The sequence below is a fragment of the Centrocercus urophasianus genome, unplaced genomic scaffold (genome assembly GCF_019232065.1).
Source record: "Centrocercus urophasianus isolate 14NV4802_14NV808 unplaced genomic scaffold, USGS_Curo_1.0 seq_11, whole genome shotgun sequence".
NCBI classification, from domain to species: domain Eukaryota; kingdom Metazoa; phylum Chordata; class Aves; order Galliformes; family Phasianidae; genus Centrocercus; species Centrocercus urophasianus.
This window is the reverse complement of record NW_024884253.1, coordinates 77021892-77040869: the sequence shown is the minus strand read 5'-3', so window position 1 is coordinate 77040869 and position 18978 is coordinate 77021892. Positions and strand designations below refer to the sequence as shown.

At 44.7% G+C, this 18978-nt stretch overlaps 1 protein-coding gene across 1 annotated transcript; it reads left to right on the top strand.

Annotated features, from left to right (window-relative positions):
- Window positions 1-5144: 5144 nt before the first annotated feature.
- Window positions 5145-13209, top strand: LOC122171582. Its single transcript, XM_042839269.1, has 4 exons — window positions 5145-5218; window positions 6226-6343; window positions 10168-10853; window positions 12176-13209. Exons 3-4 carry the CDS (start codon window positions 10805-10807, stop codon window positions 13207-13209), a joined length of 1083 nt encoding a protein of 360 aa, XP_042695203.1. The 5' UTR covers window positions 5145-5218; window positions 6226-6343; window positions 10168-10804.
- The last annotated feature ends 5769 nt before the right edge of the window (window positions 13210-18978 follow it).

Here is an 18978-nt window from a genome sequence, read left to right as displayed (position 1 = left end):
AACTCTGATGTTTCCAGTGAGTGTATTGCTTTGAGCCAAAGTGCAGCTCATTTTCCTTGTAAATCTTCCATTTTTAAGCCTGGTTTCCTATGGAAATGAGTCATGTATGCTTATACTGAGTCACTGTGTCCCTTTCCAATGACCTTTCAAATGAAATTTAACACTGTGATAGCCATCTAAAGGATAATTTCTGTTCTGATGATATGTGGATAGAACAGTAAAAGGAAAAGAGACGGTGATTGTGTATGTACCAAAGCTATGAAAAAGGTACAGCATGGACTTGAATCTTACTTAAAAGTCTGTATGGGAGTTCCCCCCAATAAATGACTTAAGCAGAAGAAAAAATTAAATTGGAGCTTGTAGTGAACAGTGAGAAGCCAGTCCATAGGAAATTACACGTTATTTATGCTTCTCTTCTAGAAATTCCTTTTCTTTTGATATGCAGCCTCTACTAGCATTTTAAATATATATTTTATCCTTGAGTTGTGAATTTTGGTGGTACTGGCTGCCTGTAAATAGCCTGGGACAAGTGGAGTTCTGCAGCTGTAAGAGGCTGAATTCCTTCATTAGCAGTGCTATACCATGACTTTCATGGCATCACTTTCCAGTTAGTGACTTTGCACAATTAGGCGTGGGTCATCCAGTTTCACTTTGATGTGACAAATACCAATTGGCAAAAATGTACAGCAGCATTGTTAAAGAAAGGAAAAGCCTGAAAATTGTGCATTTGTTCATTTTTTAGTATCAAAAGCAAAGCAAAACCGAATAGTGCTCTGTCATTTGTGATTGCTTAGTAAATATGATGGTTTTAGCTGAGATGAGCTAGAGTATAAATCAGGTTTGTCAGGTGAGATAGCATGTTTTATTAGATAAAGCGATAAGCTGAGGGAGAAAAGATTTTTTGTGCCCCCAAGCTCTTCTTCTTCAAGCCTGAAATAAGAGCAGCCTGCATCAAAACAAGATACAGGCAGATGACAGTTGCCCTGAATTTACCTTAGTTATGCCACTTGGTTGAAGTACTGAGAGAATAAGGGGAGAGGAAATTCTACTGAGAGGCAGGAGGGCTCGCTGTATCTGTAAAGAGGTGCCTTCACAAGTGAGAAATTGAAGTGGTTAAGTCAGTACTGAGGGAGACAACTGATAATGTGGCATGAAATACCCAGAATCTGTAAATTCCAGTCTAAGCAGTGAGGAAATATCAGGACCCACTACAGCTGTAGCTCTCAGGCTAAATGGAAGCTTTCTCAAACAGCAGTGCTTTTTCTCTCCCTGTAGCATCCACCGATACACTGGAACAGACTGCCCAGGAAGGTTGTGGACTCACCATGCCTGGGGATTTTTAAGGGTACATGTGGCTCTGAGGGACATGGTTAGTGGGCACAGTTAGATGGTTGATGGTTGGACTAGATGTTCTTAGTGGTCTTTTCCATCCTTAATGATTCTTTGATTCCGTGTGTGTCACAGGCACTGTATACAGGGTGTGTAGGACATGTTTTGAGGGATAGCATGCAGTGCAGGCTTGCTCCAATGATGGGCCCTTTGGTGTGGCCTTTTTGGAGGCTTTGCTGCCCTTTGGCTAGATTTGCTATGCTGCAGGTCTCCAGCTCAGAGGCCCTGTGGGCTATGGGGTGAGAGAAAAATGCTGGGGTTGTGTCACCTGTGGACTAACGTGGCAAGAAAGGGCAAAGTCAGTGGCCAAGAAGCTGGTCTACTGTGTATTGTGAGGATGGGCAGAGTTAGTCTGGGACAGCAAGTGCAGAAATGTGAGAGATCAACAGAATCATAGGATCATTAAGGTTGGAAAAGATCGTTAAGATCATCTAGTACCAACCATCAATCTATCATTACCATGTCCACTACCACAACTCTTAGTGCCACATCTGCATGTTTCTTGAACACCTCCACCAACAGGAGAGCAAAACGGGGCCAATTAGAGTCATTTTGCTGCTGGGCCTTCTCCCCAGTGCTTGCATGGGAAGCTGGGAGGAAGAACTCAAATATGTGAAAGACGTCTCATTAAACCACCCATCTAACACCAGCTGAAGGCATTATAAAAGATTGCTGATAGCTGAAGTCTTATGCAGGAGGACAGGTTAAATTATTGTGCAGTTCCTCATGGCCTCATAAGCAATGAATCTGTAAAGCTGTGAAGTGGGTTGTTGCTTTCACCATTGAGGAATTCATCACTGTAGCCAAATTAATGACTGCTTCTCAAAAGTTTCTCCTGCTACCTGAAGCACTGATTTGCAGCCTGCTGTTTGTTATCCATGGCGTTTTTAGGCTTCACCCAGATGAGTATATTGCTTTGTGTATTTAATGTCTGAGCCCAGCCTATCTAACCTTGATGCTGCTCATAGTTTCACTTTATTCTTTTGCTGGGGTTGATGATGACAGTGTAACAAATTACCCAGCAAAGAGCTTGCTGTTTATTTCCTCTGTGACTGTTTCCTCCAATCCTTTGAATGGGCATGCCTGCAAGTTGACCTTGTGGTGGGAGGAGTAAGGCTGAGATGTTTCATTGCTATGTTAGATTGTGCAGTCTCCATCTGAAGATGAAGTGCACGGTTCTCAATGGTGCCAGAGAAGGGGGAGTGAAGCAAACAGGTCAGCTGAGTGGCTGCAAATGAGTTTGTAAAGTCGTAACTGCAAGGCATAACACCAACTAGCTGATATGCTTTGCTGTCAGTGTTATGTGAATAAACACCCTGAGCTGCATTTAGTCAGCTCAGATTATTGCCAGCATTATCCTGATCTGAGCTTATCACTTAATTTTTTTTTCTGTATGCTTCTATCAACTGTCAGGGGTTGAGAGCTATGGAGCAACAGTCAGAAGGCTGCAGGGCAGGACCTGATTACAAAACGTAATGGGTTAAATTAATCCTAGAAAAATGAGTAGAAGGGTGTTGGTTGTGTTCCCTGGCAGGTCTGGAAATTGTATGACTAGAATAATTGCATTAGCATGGTTGACACTGAATATGTAGTGGTTTTCACTTTGATGCTATCTGTTACCACAGAACATCAAAGCTGTTAGCTCCTATTAATTAATTTGGGCCTTCAATCAGCTGTATTCAGAGCTTTGCTGCTGAGGTATCTGAAGATTCAGCACCATCTTTAGATCTGTTGTGTCCAGGATGGATCAGAAGCTCTAGACCTCAAGAAACAAGATGTCTCTAAATTCCATCTGATGGGCTTTCATCCTATCTGTGCTGGGGAATAAATAAATAAATACAGAGTTGTGACTTAGGACACGTTCTGTGCAATCAACACCAGTAATTAAACAAACAAGCCAGTGTTTTTGTTCCTTCCTGCCCTGGTTAGGTTGCTAGCATCATCTGTGGCGTGCAAACAGCTCTCAAGCTACTGTTCGTCTTTCCAGTGTCCCCAGCCTAATTAATTGGCCACAGGTGCAGACGGGCACACTAATTGCACCAATGCATCACTTTTGAGCAGCCCCAGTCATGCCTGTGTAATGGGAACAATGCAAATCGAGCAGGTTTTTGTGGCAGTCCGATGTGGAGCGTGGATAAATCATGAAGGCCCAGTTCTGCCACCTTTATTCTCAGAGAGTGAGACACTGCGTGAGCAGTGGTGTTTGAAACGCCAGGACTAATGGCGAATAAAATGCTCTCAGCGTGACTAAGTATTGCTGAACAGCAGATTAACACACTAGGCCAGTGCTTATCTAAAACTACTTGTTTTCCTCTACTTACGCCATGAGATTGTTGTCTCTGATTATATTTGTTTTTTTTTTCCCTTTTTTTTTCTGTGTACACTCAAATGTTGATAAGAGCTGCCTATGCAGAGACCAAGGGATGGATAAGGTCTGTGTAACACAGTAAAAATAAAGCACCTGGGTGGAGTTCAGCTGCTAAATCTTAAGGCTATACTTAAGCTATTATTACCTTCAGCTGGGTATAAAGTACTAATGTACCTCATCAAGAAAACAAATTTACAATTGCTTTGATAGTGGTTCCCTTTCCAGGAAGAGCCAAAGTAAACAAAGCGTAGGCTGAAACAAAGCCAGGCTGCCCATGGATGTATTGAAAGAGGCCTTGTTGAAGTCAGAATAGTTGTGTACTATTAAATGACACAGATTTGTTTTGCCACAGTGTTGTTATGGCAGATGCACAGTCCCAAGGCTGTCTTACAGAGACATGCAGCAGCATGGTAGTACCCAGCTGGACAAAATTCTCTCCCGTTCCTGGGCTGTCATCACGGCTCCTTTGGCTAGGTATCCTCTCTGTAGGTGAAACCTACCCGTGGTCAAAGCCCCCCCAGTGCTGTCCTGTCTCACAGCTCCTCCACTGGCCCTCCATTAACCGCTCTCTGTGTTTTGTCCTTCCCAAGGGCCCATGTCAGGGTTGGAGCCAAGGAGGATCTCCCTTCCCAGTGCCCAGCTTTGCCCCAGGCTTCTCCTCAGGTCTGTCCCTTCTGTGACTCTGCACCAGTTTCCTGCTGCGCTGTGAAAAAGTGGCTCTTGTTTACATCTTCTTCCACAAGTTTCCTCTTCTACAGGCCCTGCATCTTCCTGGCAACATCTCTGGGAAAAAGGGGGCAGGGCTGAAGCACTGGGCTTGGTGTACCAGGTGTCTGGAATAAGCTAATCTGGAAGAAGTAAAGCAGATATAGGGCAGGTGGTTTACCAGTTAACAGTCTGCATCCCAAAATATTGAATTCTTTGCCTATGCCTAAGTATGGTTTAGTGGGCAATGGTGGTAGGTGAATGGTTGACTAGATAATTTTAGAGGTCTATTTCAACCTTGGTGATTCTATGATCAGTGCGTGTAGGCGTTCAAACACTGTTGGGAAGCTAATAGTAGCACTGCTCTTTCACCTCAGTGATAAACATGGGGCATTTTTCAGGTGCCTGTGGGCAGACTATTGAATGGGGAAGCTCTAAGCTCTCTGCTGGCACTGAGCATGATGCCTGAACATGCCCTGCTCATGTGCTCTGGCCGTGCTCATTGACAGATCTGGGGACAAGAAAGTTCCCTTTGAGTGTTTTTTCTTTCGATTTTTTTTAGTGCGTAGGAAAGCTTAGCTACTGGAGTCTCCAACACACATCTGCCAAACAGGCTGAGATTTATCCTTGATAAATCCAAGTTTTCATAATGCTCTATTTTTTTTTTTTTTTTTAGCTGTAGAGCAGACTACTTCTGCAAGACTAAAATGAAGAAAAAAACCCAACTGCCAGCCCTCCAGATTACAGCTCTTTCAGGTCTTGAGCAGCAGCCATTCTAAAATACCTCTTTAAAAATGTGTTCATATCTTGTTTTTAAATGAAAGCTCTGACCTTAATAACTTGACAATGCATGGTAGAATTCAAAGTGAATTAAAACTTGTTTAAGATATAGTTATATAGGATTTAATGCAGAAAGACATTTTAGAATATGGTTCATCTGAGAAGTACTACAAAATCTAATTGCATATTGATGTATCAATCAAAACTGTATATTACTGTAATTAAAACAACCTTCTAAATACTTCATAAAACCGTGAATGGTTAGTAAGTTCAAAAGCAAGTGACAGTAGAAAATTCAGACAAAGCATGGTTTTGTTCTTTCTTTTGCTAATGTAGGTATCTGTTTTAGTGAATTGTTCCTCTTGTGTGCCTGCATGGTTTTAGTCTGACAGCAGGGATGATGGAGAAGTTTGCTAACAGCAATTATCTCTCAAAATATATGGTGTGCAATTAAAAAAAATCAAAGCGAAAGAACAAATGTTCCTGCTCATTTCCCCAAACCATGTGTGTAGCTTGAGGACATTTAGCACAAACTGAAGCCTGTTTTATAACTGTCCATATATACATGTATAAAATATATGTGCATGTGTTTAGTGTTACGCACGTCGTAAGACTTCACGTGGCATTCCCTGAGTTGCCTCATGAGCATGGGATTTGTTTTCATGAGGATATAAAAAGCTTGTAGGGAAAAGCTTGCAAGAATCCATTACCTAAAGTAATAATAAGGTTGGAGTTCTCACTCTCCAATGGAACTCACCTCTACACAGAGATTTTCAGTTTTGCAGTTTTGCTCTCTCTCTTTCAACTCTTTCACGCATGCATGCAAACAGGAATACTCTCCTATGACACGACTTCAATTATCTGGTACCATTCCTCTAATTTTAAAACACCATTCTCTTTCATCTTTTGAATAATTTAATGTGAATGTCGTATGCAAACCGATATTATGCACCGATGTAATATGTGTGTTTGAATCTTTGCAGGGTTGATTCATAAAACAACTGGCTGCAGATTGTAGCATACCACAAGCTGACTGTGAGCACCCCAGTGTATCCTCAACTGTGCTTCTTTGCTCAGCAGTCATCAGGAAATTATTCAGAGGTATGTGAAAGCCAAAAGTATGGTGAACTGGATCAGTGGAGATCATTGATTTCTTTTTACTGATTGACTTTTGAATTCCAAATAAAAAATTCATTCTTTGCAACTGCATTCGTAAGATGTTTACTTCTGCTGCTCTTCCTTTGATTCAGTTTTTTTTGAGGAAAGCAAGAACAAGTGGATGCTGATCAGCTCAACACCCAAATAGCACAGCATCTCTGGGAGTTTTCCCTGGCAGCAGAATGTAGCTGAGTCTCTTGCCCATGGCAGGTTGTTCTGTTGATTAACATGACCTTTCTTTTTTTGCTTCAGCACTCTTGGATCTTTTTTTCCTCTCAAGCTTCTCTGAAGTACAGCTGCTGCCAGAGCACCACATTTTCACACTTATGAGTCCATACCCCTTCAAGGACAGTGGGAACACTGCAGAACAGTAATTTGTATGCTCAGGTAACTTGTATAACTTGGAGCTGCATCCTGAGAATACACAGAGTGGCCTCTGGGAGACGATGTACTGGAGTTTTACTGGATGCAAGAAATCAGAATGGCTTAAAGTCAAAGAGGCTCTTGCAAAAAAAATGGCACTGGAGCAAACACCCCTTGCATTACCCGTCTGTGTGTATAACCTAAACTGTTGCTGAATTGCTGTGGTTTCTCACAGAATAATAACAAGCTATGTGTCCTTTCTTTCATTTTCCCCTCTGTGCATCTTTCACTTCTTTTTCCTCACTTGCAACCACAGTTCATTTTTCTCTTCTTATGGTTGTCACCTTATGCAGGAGAAGAAAACACGTCATTTCCAGGATAATTCTAACTATGGCATTTTGGTCAGTGTGTAAAATGGTCCAGATCCCTTGGGTGTCTTCAAGATGCTGCTGTGAAAAAGAGCTTATTTGGGCTTTGCTTGCAGTCTTTGTGGTTCCACCTGGGAAGCAGGTACCTGAGGTTTGCTCCTTGTGTAATTTGCACAGAGGAGCTGTGCTAACAGCCCATGCAGAACATTGGAGGATCAGATAACACCTTTCTCATTCCATACTCATCAGGGAAAGGTAATGTTTCCCTCTGGATTTCAGAACTGTTTTTATTACAGTGTCTGCAGATTGGGCTGATTGCAAAACCAAGTGGAATGATGGAAAACAAAGACACCTCTCTGGCCTTTAGAAACAACAAAGAAGCTGCCACCTCGAAACCATCAGGGATGTGTACCTTTTTCTCCTGCTTTGAGCCAAAGGGCAGTTACTCTCCTATTAGCTTTTCTGTGAGCTGACTTTCTGTTTATTGATTTTATGACCTTTCAGGCACCGTCTGTCAGTCTTCTGCACTGACAGCTTTACGAGGATCATTTGTATGGTCAGAGCTCAGAAAATCTGTCTATTTTTGGTTCTTTCAGAGTTGGGCAGATTCATAAAATCCTCTGGGCCCGGATGCTGATATCATTTCTCACCTCCAGTAGCACTGTGCTTTGCAGGCCAAATCCGTGCAGCTGCTCTGTGAGCCTGAAGAATTCAGACCACAGAATTAGCCTTTGGGGTCCACTTTTGCTCTCAGTGAAGTTCAGGAGGAAAGTCCTCCAAGGTCACAGTAACTACTTGAGTGCAAACTTTGGTTCATGCACTCCTCTACGGAAATCTGACTGCATGCTAATGATGTTGAATTCTGCATCTAAAAATAGCTTCCTTTGTGCAAATGAGAGGTTTGCTTTGTTCGTGTTTGTTCCTCTGTCCCTGACTGATTGTTTCTGTCTGTCAGTAGCAACAAAGCCTCATTGTTCTGGTGCTCTGACTGAGACCATTAAATGGATCTTATTTGCAGAAACTACTGAGCCTCCAAGCCCTTGAGATGCCTGCCCTTCGGGGCTTCACCTTGGATGGCCAAAACAGTGGGAGCCGCACCCCCTCCCTGCAGCAGTATTGGGCTGGGATGCAGCTTTCTGCAACTTGGTCATTTGAGCCCACCTAGTTTGTGATTGTCAGGGAAGCAGAGATAGTAGATTGCTCTTCAGATTTTCATCTTAGCTTTTCGCTGAAAATAATGCCACGTCTTTGCAAGTGATCTCTCACTTTCCTTTGTTTTTATCCTGCTGGCCATTTATCCTCCATTCACCGGCCTCACAAACAACCTCATTTTTCATCCCTACTTCTCCATTTGTGGACACTTCAGGCTACTGCCTGTTGTTCTTCCCCAGCAACAAGCTCATTCGCATTCCATATTCAAAACCCACAACATGATCCATTGAACAGAAAAGTGCTTTTGCTTTGCACTGTTTGTTTGAAACAGTCCTGGAGATGACATTATAAATGAGCTCCTATATCCCAATTGCTTTGTCCTGCTTAGCAAATTCAGTAGAAAATGGCAAGGAGCTTTCAGTTTGAGGGCAATCAGCTGCTTCTCTTCCTGCTGATGTGATGTCTTTGTTCCCCTTCTGTTTCATGGGAGGCACCAGTTTCAGTTTTTAGGTTCATGGGGGAGGTTTTGAAAAGGGCAGTTCATCACAGTTTCCGAAAGAGAACAGAATAGAGGTGGTCTTCAGGAATGAAAAAAGGGGGCTGAATTGGTTCAGCCACACTCACAGATAATCCAAAAGCATGATTTTCTCTATTCTGATGGTCAAAGTGAGTCTGACTTTTCAACTGTATTGTATTGGTTTTGCTTGCTTCAGCAATATTGGAAGTGCTGAAGCAAATATCACAAGGAACATCCTTGCCCAGGTGTCTCCAGCCAAGCTGGACACAGGAAACAAACTGTGAGAATCCTGCTACATTAGTTTTGCTGATTTCAGAGGTTCTAGCCTGTGTGTCATTCAGATCACTGATGTTAACAAGGAAATTAACTCGTTATCTAAATTATTTGTTTATCCTAAAACCAGATAGGTGACTGCTTTTGACTCACACCAAGTGGGAATAACCTACGGTCATCCAAATATCAATTCCTGATCCTTAGATTAATGTGATGATATTGCCTGGATGTGCTATCTGTTTTAACAGATTTTCTCAGTTTTCTTTTAGCTTCAGTCATATTCTACATTCATCAAGGTCTCAGTCAAGCCCACTGGCTACTGATGTCATGTTCCCATTTACAGAGCAGGGAAATAATACCATGTGGGTTAAAACGTAATTTTGAGACATAATGAGTGTCAATATTTATCATAATAGAGGGTATCATATGCTTTAGCACTTACAGTGGTTACTACAGTAATTCAAAATACCCTAGATCATATCATAAAAATGGCTTTTCTAAAAGTTCAGAAAAAAAGGATTTTAAATATGATCTTGAGAAGAAAGCTGTCCTCAGGAGTGAGATCATATCCTTCCTAGGGAGTTCATTAGCACAAGTTTGTTACCTGTACGTTTATGGGGGCCACTCTTCTCTTTCCCCAATACTGTTCATCTAGCAAGGGGCTCACCTGCATGGGGGAAAGCTGCTCATGCAGAGTCACTACAGTTGTTTCTTATGGTCTGGCAGACAGATTATGAAGAAGCAAAAGGTGTGCATGGTTAACATGGGCAAGAATTTTCTGGAATAGTGATTTAAGATAGATTTCTGAAGATATTAAGAACTGTTTAATTTGAAATGTGCAATATACTGGCTTCAACAGAGTGGAGTTCTAGTCTCCTAAAATCAACTGGAGTACAGAAAGCTGAATCTCAAAGCAGACAAATACAGAGAGACTACATGAAGGAATCAGAAGGGTATATTTTTTTTTACAGCAGTAGTGAAATTTAGATAATACTTGTGGCTGAAGTACTGGTTAGCGAATGGTGAAATAGTGTTTTGTAGCTGAGAATTTTCTCTATTAAATAATGTTCTTGTGCTTTTTGTATCTGTGACAGTTTTCATGGAAAAAAGTAGGAGGCACTATTTTCGGAGCAACCTACACACTACCATACGCATGGTTCTCTGCCTTTGAGTGCTGTCTCTGAAGAAGGACTCTATCCCAGCAACTCTCTTTTCAGCAAGGAAATCAGATGGATGTTCCAAAAAGGGAACAATTTTCCAGCACTGTTCAATGGAAGACCAAAAGGAAGCCCATGTTAAACACTGGTTTGCAAACCAGCCAATTCAAAACCTCTCAGTACTTCTAATATAGACAGACACTCATAAGCTGAACTGCATGGCGTCTTGGCTTGTCAACAGGAAAACAGAAGTCCTTCATTTCACGGAGCTGCACGCCTACTGCATTACCTAACACCAAATACATCACGTACCATCTAGTTTATCATCTGACTTAAATTTGAGATACCACACTCAGGCAGCACTGAAATGATAAAAGTAAAAAGCCATGAACAAAAAGAAGAATGTGATTTTCCACGCCAGTGAGCAGTACAAGTGTGCAGTATCAGCGTACAGCAAGTGCAGTTTAGGTTGTTACCGAGACAGAAAAGAATAGCAACAAATATGAGCAAAATTTTTTGGAGTGCTGCTGGCACGCGTGCGGCAGGTGAGGCCGGCGCACGGTGATGAGCATCAATGGACGGCGACATCGCTGTGGGCCGGGTGGTGATGTCACCCAGTGAAGGTGAGCACTGGCGACACGGCCGAGCCATGGTTTGTGACGTCTCCGTGCGACGCATTGTGACTGCTTGGCCCACGCTGCTTGAACGAGGGCGCGGCAGCCCGGCCCGGCAGTTCGTGCCTGGCCTCCGACCGAGCGAGTGTGCGAGGACTGGAGTGTGGACAGGGCGAGCTTGGGAGCTGAAACGTGCTCTGGGTGCTGCTAGCGCAGCTCTCAGACGCCGTCTCAGAGCCACTTTGCTGTACCCCGACCCTGCTGGCAGCAGGCAGCCGGGACATCGCGGAGAGGCGCGTGCAGCAGCGCAGGTAGGCAGCGTGGCCATGCCTCACGCCTGCAGCTGGAGGGGGATTCTTGAGGGACCCTCCCCAGACCGGCCCATGTCCATGGGGTCTCTTGTCTTCCTCCAGCATGACGCCTGCTGTCACAGCATCTCAGCTGGGGAGCACATCGTCATCTCCCTTCTCTCCCATGCTCACCGCAACTGGTGGAAGCATGGAAGTGCCATTAGACAAACACTGCCCATAGGCTTGGAGAACTGGGACAGCGTGGATGCACCATGCCATGCTGCCACCAGTTTTGTTTCCACCGTACCCAGCTATGGACTAGCAGCAGGCCCCAGTGACCACTCTGCAAACAGGGCGTGCAGTCCATTATCCACACAGTGTGGGCAGACAGCAACTGTGAGGAGCCGGTCCTCAGCCCAGCCAAAGTGGGATCCATTGCTGCATATTGAACCTGTCAAGCTTAGTCATGGCATCTTGTGGCACCAATTAATCACAGGTTGGCTACAAGTTACATGGGCAGTAGAAACCTGCAATTTTTATTTCCCCAAGTCTATCACCGTTACAAAGGAAAATCACGGAATGATGGTGGGCAATGGAGGCCCAGGCTGGGGCCCCATCACATGCAATGATGGACAGTGAAGTCACCAACCAATTTGTTGTGATGTCAGCAATGGAGATGACTGTGACCTCGTTAGCCTTTCCTGTATAGATTTGGGCTCTGGCAGAAGCCAGCGTGCACTCGTGCCTGGACTCCAGTTGAGCATAGCTGCGAGACTTGGAGCACTGAGCGAGTTGGTTGCGTTGAGCTGTGGGGCTGCTGGCACCAGTTCTTGGTGCCCGTCCCACAGTATCAGCAGCGTTTCCCTCAGCCCTGCCTGCCTCGGGCAGCTGGGGCCGCACAGGGTGCGCTTGTAGTGGCAGAGGTGAGTGGTGCAGGACATCACGGCCCCTGCAGCAGCTGGTGGGGAACAGGGACCGGGAGGGTTTGCTGCTGAGGGACCGGGGCAGCGAGTGACCGTGGGCTCTCTCTCTCTTTTGCAGTTCGTAACACCTTCTGCTTGCTGCAGCACCAGCGAGGGGAGCAGCTTCCCGACCTCAGCTCTCCCCAGCCCACCGCACAGCCCGGGGCCATGGACGTGGCATCCGACTGGGTCTGCCCCATCTGCGGGCAAATTCGGGAGGATGTCACCTACGTGACCCCCTGCCAACACCAGTTGTGCTACGGCTGTGCCATCTGGTGGGCCTACAAGAAGCCGAGTTGTGCCGTATGCGGGCACGAAATAACAACCATCCGATACTCGGTGAGGTCGGATGATGACTTCCTCGAGTGTGCTGTCCCGCAGCCCGCAGCACACTCAGACCAAGATCAAGGCCTGCAGGAGGAGCAGGGGCCTGCAGAGCCGGTGCTCATTCCACCTGAGCACAGCTTTCCAGCCGAGGTCTGGGCTGCATTTTTCAGGGAACATCAGGAAGACCTCGAACCCCTGCTCCAATGGCTGCAGGAGGAGATCCAGCAGCAGTCCAGCAATGACTGGTGGGAAGTCCATGCGGGACAGTGGACCACCATTAACTTCCTGTGCGAGCATGGACTGGACGAGGAGGCCTTGCTGCAGGCGCTGCAGCCGATCACCAATGGCGATGTGGTGCCCTTTGTGAGAAGGCTCATCGGCACCGCAGCAGCCCTGTACGGCCCCACGATCCGCCACGAGCTGGACCACCGGGACAGCCACGCTGCTGGAGGACGGGAGGACGGCCCTGCAGCCAGCACCATCACCAGCACCTCCCATCTGGAGCCTCCCGCCTCGGGCCCAGGCCGCTCCACCAGCCCCGCAGGGCCCAGCGCCGAGGAGCTGCCCGGCAGCTCTCCTGGGGGACCCGGGCGCCCCAGCACCGCCACCGCGCCCTCAGCGGAGGAGCCCCAGGAGGAGCCAGGGCAGGCGGCGGCAGCGGGCCCCTCCGCCCAGGGCAGGGACCGCTCGAGTGGGGGGCCCCGGCGCCCCCCGAAGAGGAAGGCCAGCAGCAGCCGCCAGGACTCGTCCCCACCCCGCAAGAGGCGGCCCCGGCGGCGGCGCTAGGCCGGCACCGCACTGCCGTCAGAGCACGGCTCCGGCAGGCCGGGAGGACGACATCTACCTCTCGGCCTGCTGCTTGCAGACTAAATAAATAAAATGAACATCTGTTACAACAAAGAAGAAAAAGTCTCTGTGTTATTGACCAGGCCGTTGGCGTTGCTGTCCCTACCCATGATGCTTCCTCCATATTCCGCTCCTTGGGGAGGGCGTAGAAACACAACCTTATTTCCACCACCAGGAATCGGCACTCATGGCAGTGCTAACAAACCATGTGAGGGCTTCAACAAGTCGGAGATGGAGCACAAGTTACTCCAATGATCCCGCCATTTAAACTAGCGGGGGGAAGGGCAAATTTCTGCCCCTGGGGTGGAACACCTCCTGGCCACACCGCAGCTGGGGCGACCCAGCTAGACAGGACCCAGGAGTCCTGCCGGACTCTTGGCTGAACCAGCAAGGAGCGCTGCCCACAAAGGTGAGTGCTGAGCTGGGCTGCACCAGGTGCCAGCGTGCTGCCAGCGTGCAAAGGGCGCTGATCCTGCCCCTCTGCTCAGCTCTAAGGAGCTGGGCCCAACAATAGGCTCCCCAGCGCAGGGGAGAGCTGCCCTTGATCATCTTGCACGTCCTCAGCCCTGGGATGTGCTAACTGTCCCTGTCCCAACTGCCCAGGGATTGCTCGGCTCAGTGCTGAGTTTGGAGGATAGTGGGGCTTGCTGTGAGGAGCAGGGCTTCTCCCCAGCCAGTCTACCATGGAGGTGTGACACTCCCTCATATGTTTTCAGTAGGAGGACAAAGCCAAATTCTCTATTTTAAGAGCAGGCATTCAATTTGTCTGGCTCAGCTTTTCAATCCAAAGTTCATGCTAAATACAATTCAAAATACCAGAGGGTTCTTTGCTATCAGGAATCTGCTTTCCAAAAGTATTTACCAAAATGTTACACCAACCTTTGTAAGTGATGTAACTTCAAAAACAACCATTTCAGCAATTTTAATGACTACCATAATTCCAGAAATAGTTTACATTTTCTGTAGAAAATAGACATGACAAAAGTCAAAGGATTTTCAGACTTTCAAAACCACACTGCTGTTGTAAGTATTCAAACAAATGTAAAGGTACTGATTTCCACAGGTTCATTAGTTGAATAAATGTTGTTGGAGAAAATTTCTCCAGAACATCATACAAGAAAGAATTACACTGTAATTCTATTTTGTTTACTGTATTTTATCAGGGGAGGGGAGAATACAGTCTCTTTCTGAAAATAAACATTCTAAAAGTTTGAATTGGATTCCCATTTTAAAAAGCAGCATGATCATATTCCTTATCTCAAGATAAGGAAAAGACAAGATACAAGGGCCAAAGTGGAAAACACTTTTTTTTTTCTCCACTTCCCTTGAACCAGTGGGTGACAGAACTACATTGCTAAGGTTACTTTTGTATTTCCATACTGCCTGACTGCAGTGGTTTACAAAACTCCTTTGGAATGACAGCAGAAATAACAAGAATATCTCAAGGGCGGAGTGACTTCATACTCTCAGCTCCAGAAATATTGGGCTGCAATCAGCAGGGAAATCTTCATCCCAATACAAATGTATGCATCATAATTACAAGAAGTATTCAGAGCAGGGCTGTCACGTTCTTCGTTCCTTAAAGAAGTCTGTTCCTTTCAGCTCTTCTGGCAGATAGTCCTGCTCCACAGGTTCCTTGTACATGGGGTTAAATTATACTTGTAGCCTTTACCATAGCCCAAGTTCTTCATGAACCTCGTCGGGGCATTTCTCAGGTGCAATGGAACTGGTGGTAACGGTCCTGTGTGCATCCTCAGACATTCTTTGACATTGCCATACGCCCTGTACACCTCTACAGACTTTGGTGCTCTTCCAAAATACATTACACCTTGTGCTAGACTGACCTTGAAACAAGAAAGGGGAAATTCCGCTATCATGCTTAGTAAATTAGTTTTCCCTCTCAGCTTTTTGCCACTGTTTTGTTTTCAGGTCCATCTCCCTGCCTTTTTTCTTCATGCCCCTTCCCCCTCTCCCAGGGTGTGGGTCTTCTGCCCCAATTAGTCACAGAATCGGGCTGAACCAGCCCAGAAACCACTGACATTTTAATTGGTCCATTGAATGGGAAAGATGTACTTTAAGAACGAACCTCTTGGTACTCTCTGAGAGCTTTGTTAGAAAGCTTATCAGTACTGCAGGACTTGTGTTGCAAACAAGGCCTTGAAGTTCATGCAGATTGCCAATACTCTGTGAAGTTTATAAAAATGTATTTGCTTTCTCTGGTAAAACTGTTCTTCAAATACCTATCTGGTATCTGCATAAAGTGTGGTAAGAATTGGACACTGAAAGGTACATCCTGTAAGTTATGTCTGCTGTGTATGTAATGCCTCCTACTTGATTGTGTTGGCCCAGGAAGTTAGAGGTAGGCATTGGTAGTACGGCAGTAGGGATTGAACCTTCCCACCAATACTCCATTACGTTTTGTTGCTCTGTGACAGCAGGCATCAGAAGGGCAGTCTGACCAGTGTCTGACGTGGAAGTGTGTATGATTGATGTCACTGAATTCCTCCATGTGGAATAAAAGGCATCCACTGACACTCATTGACACTTAATGAGTGTTTATGGGCAGCAAAGAGTGGATGTGAGTACAGTGAGGCTGCAGGTGGTATATTTCAGCAGTGGCAACAGCACCGTGAGATACAAGCCATGTGAGGGATAGCTATGTTCAGCTGTCAATAGTTTGATATGAAAAGTGTCTCGATCAGAGAGAAAGGTCTGGACAAGTGCAAGACAAGATGTAGCTGGAAGCTAAAATTACACCAAAAGAAACATCAAATAAAGCACGGATTTTGAATTAGGAGCTCCGTGTAGCAGCATAAAAACAACAAACAAACGAAAAACAAACACAGATTTTTTTCCAATCCTCCTGATGTTTGTTACCTCTTTGTAAAGTACGCTTGAACAAGTACAGGATACTGGCTTCAGTAGAAGACTGGGTGAGTGTTAATTGTTTTTAAAATACAGAGGCCAATCTTGGGTTGATTAATTACTGCCTTTTAGTGACCTTAAGCTCCACGAGCCCCAATCTATTGGGCTCTCTCCTTTCAGTCACAAAGAATTCAGAAATCAGTATCCTTTTGTATTATTTACTCAGATATGGTATCTTCTCTCTGAGTCATGACTATAGGATATAAAAATGATAGATGCTTTAGCATTTAGAACTCTCTTGCATAAGCTCATAGTTCAGTCCTGAGACTGTGGACTCTGTTTTGTCATGCAGTTTATAACTTCTGTTGCTGTCTTATCACTTAAATGTAGGATTTTGGTTTCAGATGCGGATGCTATCACAGGATTTGAACATAATGCCATAATTCCTGTCATGCAGTCATGCACAGCATGTTAAAAAGTGCTTAACTTAGTGTGGGCTTTTGCATGGCTCACGTGTTTGCTGTCACCTGAATTCTAAATTTCTTGGCCTTGGGTGCTGACCTCGAGGCACCATTGTCTTCTGATTACTGCATGTTTTGTCAATTCTGGCATGAGTCACATTCTGTACAGCACAAGCACACCTCTATTATACCACAGTTTCTCTTAGATGCGAAAAAAAATATGTGTGGGGGGAATTGACTCACTTTATATCCAGCTACTGTGAAACAGGAGTAGTTTTTGGAAAAGATGTGGAGAAAACAGATCACAATGGAATCTTGGTATTTCATAGGTAAATCATGGACAAAAAGAGTTTTAAAGTAATACAGTGATGCCAGAGGCTTTTTACAGCAGATGATATTTTCCTCACTAGCACTCAATTTCAGTATAAATGCAATTATCTGGAGTAGACTACATTGGGGAGTATAAGGGAAAATCCTTTAGTGTAGAAATTGTCCCATGAATGGCTTTGGGGAAGCACTGTCCTGGAGAGCAGGAGGTTATTTTTCACAGATATTTTTGAAATTGGTGATGGAAGGAAGTCAACTGCATTCCAGCTAAGCTTGAAACTTGTTTTTCATCAAGCTCAGATTTTACTTTCCCCAGTAAGATTGTGATACACTTGAGGCCGGTACTCTGTGATCTCATTCAGGGAATCATAGAATCATAGAATGGCCTGGGTTGAAAAGGACGTCAAAGATTATCTTGTTTCAACCCCTGTGTCATGGGCGGAGTCACAACCACTCCTCACTGTCATCTTGACTGTTCTGAACTGCCTCCAACATCTGAATGAAGAGACACAGAAACAAATCATACAGCAGATTTCCTCATATCTTTCTCCTATGTTCTAATTTTAGTACATGTTATTACCTGAAATGCTGATCCTCATAAAAATAGGTCTTCATAGAAACTGTCTTCAGCCATACAGGACGGCACCTGAAAGTTCCATATTCTTCCTCACAGAGATTGGGATACTTCATAGGAGTTGCTCAGAAAGCCCTGGGTGAACAGACTGTCTTTTATCACCCTATTGTCTAAATGAATATTTCTGTCTTGGTTATTTGCTTCTCATCTTCTCCAATCTAGAGTTTGAAGTGTGCTTTGGCTAGGTATTTGTCTTAAAGGGACAAGTAGAAATACATTTTCTAACAGGTGGAATTGTACTTGCCACTGAGTTGTTTTCTGAATTGAATGTGCAGAAGGTGCCTCCCAGCCAAGCATCAGTCCCTGCAGGTTGCTGCGGCTAGTAGAGCAAGAAATGCTTTCCATAATGTAAAATTTTGTTGATGATCCCTCACTGGCCTGTAGATACGTAACACTCTTAGCTAGTTTTTTCGTTTTGTTTTGTTTTTAAGAACTATTAAAAACACTTTCACTAATATACACAGCCAGTTTATGTAATCCATAAATTGTTAAGTCTGTAATTTTGCACAGGCTTATATAATTGGGAAGGGTTGAGAAGGAGCAGTACCCCTGCTTTTCTTTAAGTGGCTTCTTCCAAATTGCTGTATGGATAAAGGCAAACACATTTGTGCTCACATGCTCTGACCAGATTTGGTAGTTACCTCTTTTGGCCCCTCAATAGACTGCCAGCAGGGCACGCCACAGCTACTCCTGGAGAGGTTTAAGCCCATGACAGCTTGGGCAGTTGAATGATGACTTTGGTGTGTAAGCCACCTACCTTCAGAAAATCCATTCTGCATAGCAGAATCTTATAGTTACAAGTGATCACACGTCAAGCATCTATGGAAGCAGCAGCCCCACACTATTATTCGTGTGAATGCACCTTATGAGTTACCTTCCAAAACAAAGGCTGGAAAGGCACCTAGGCAAAGTACAGTCTTCTAATTAGAATGGAATAATCTGTGGAGAGTAGCTGCTCCAGACTCCATTCAGTGTGCAGATGCATACCCAAAACCGCTTGACTTACGCCTTGCTCAGAAATCCTGTCATATTCATATTTCAGAAAGTTATTGGTTCACTGAGTGCCAGGTTTTTACTGCCTGGGGAAAAAGCAATATTTCCCCCTTACAATCTAATCTTGAAGGCTTCGAGGCAAAGCTTTTCCTTGACAAAGGCAAAATATTTTATTTTGCATGACTAAGGGACCAGGACCTTAATATATACAATCTTTTAATCTGGCTCATGTTTTAATGCTCACGGAACTGAAGTGCCTTATGAATTACAGGCTGACATCTCCTTTATCAAATGAAATGACTAAGTTGGACTCATTCATGGAACGTTTCTCAGCACAAAACTCACTGCTTTCTATTTCCATCAAGAGCTGATCCATAGCATACTGATTTGTACTCACTGGTAGACATTTAAGTCTTTTTGTGATAAAAC

Excerpts from the sequence above, each read along its gene's own strand:
- LOC122171582 (XM_042839269.1), top strand. The coding sequence starts at position 10,805 with ATGGACGGCGACATCGCTGTGGGCCGGGTGGTGATGTCACCCAGTGAA. Across the intron at positions 10,854-12,175 it reads GGTGATGTCACCCAGTGAAG|TTCGTAACACCTTCTGCTTG; the intron begins GTGAGCACTGGC and ends TCTCTTTTGCAG.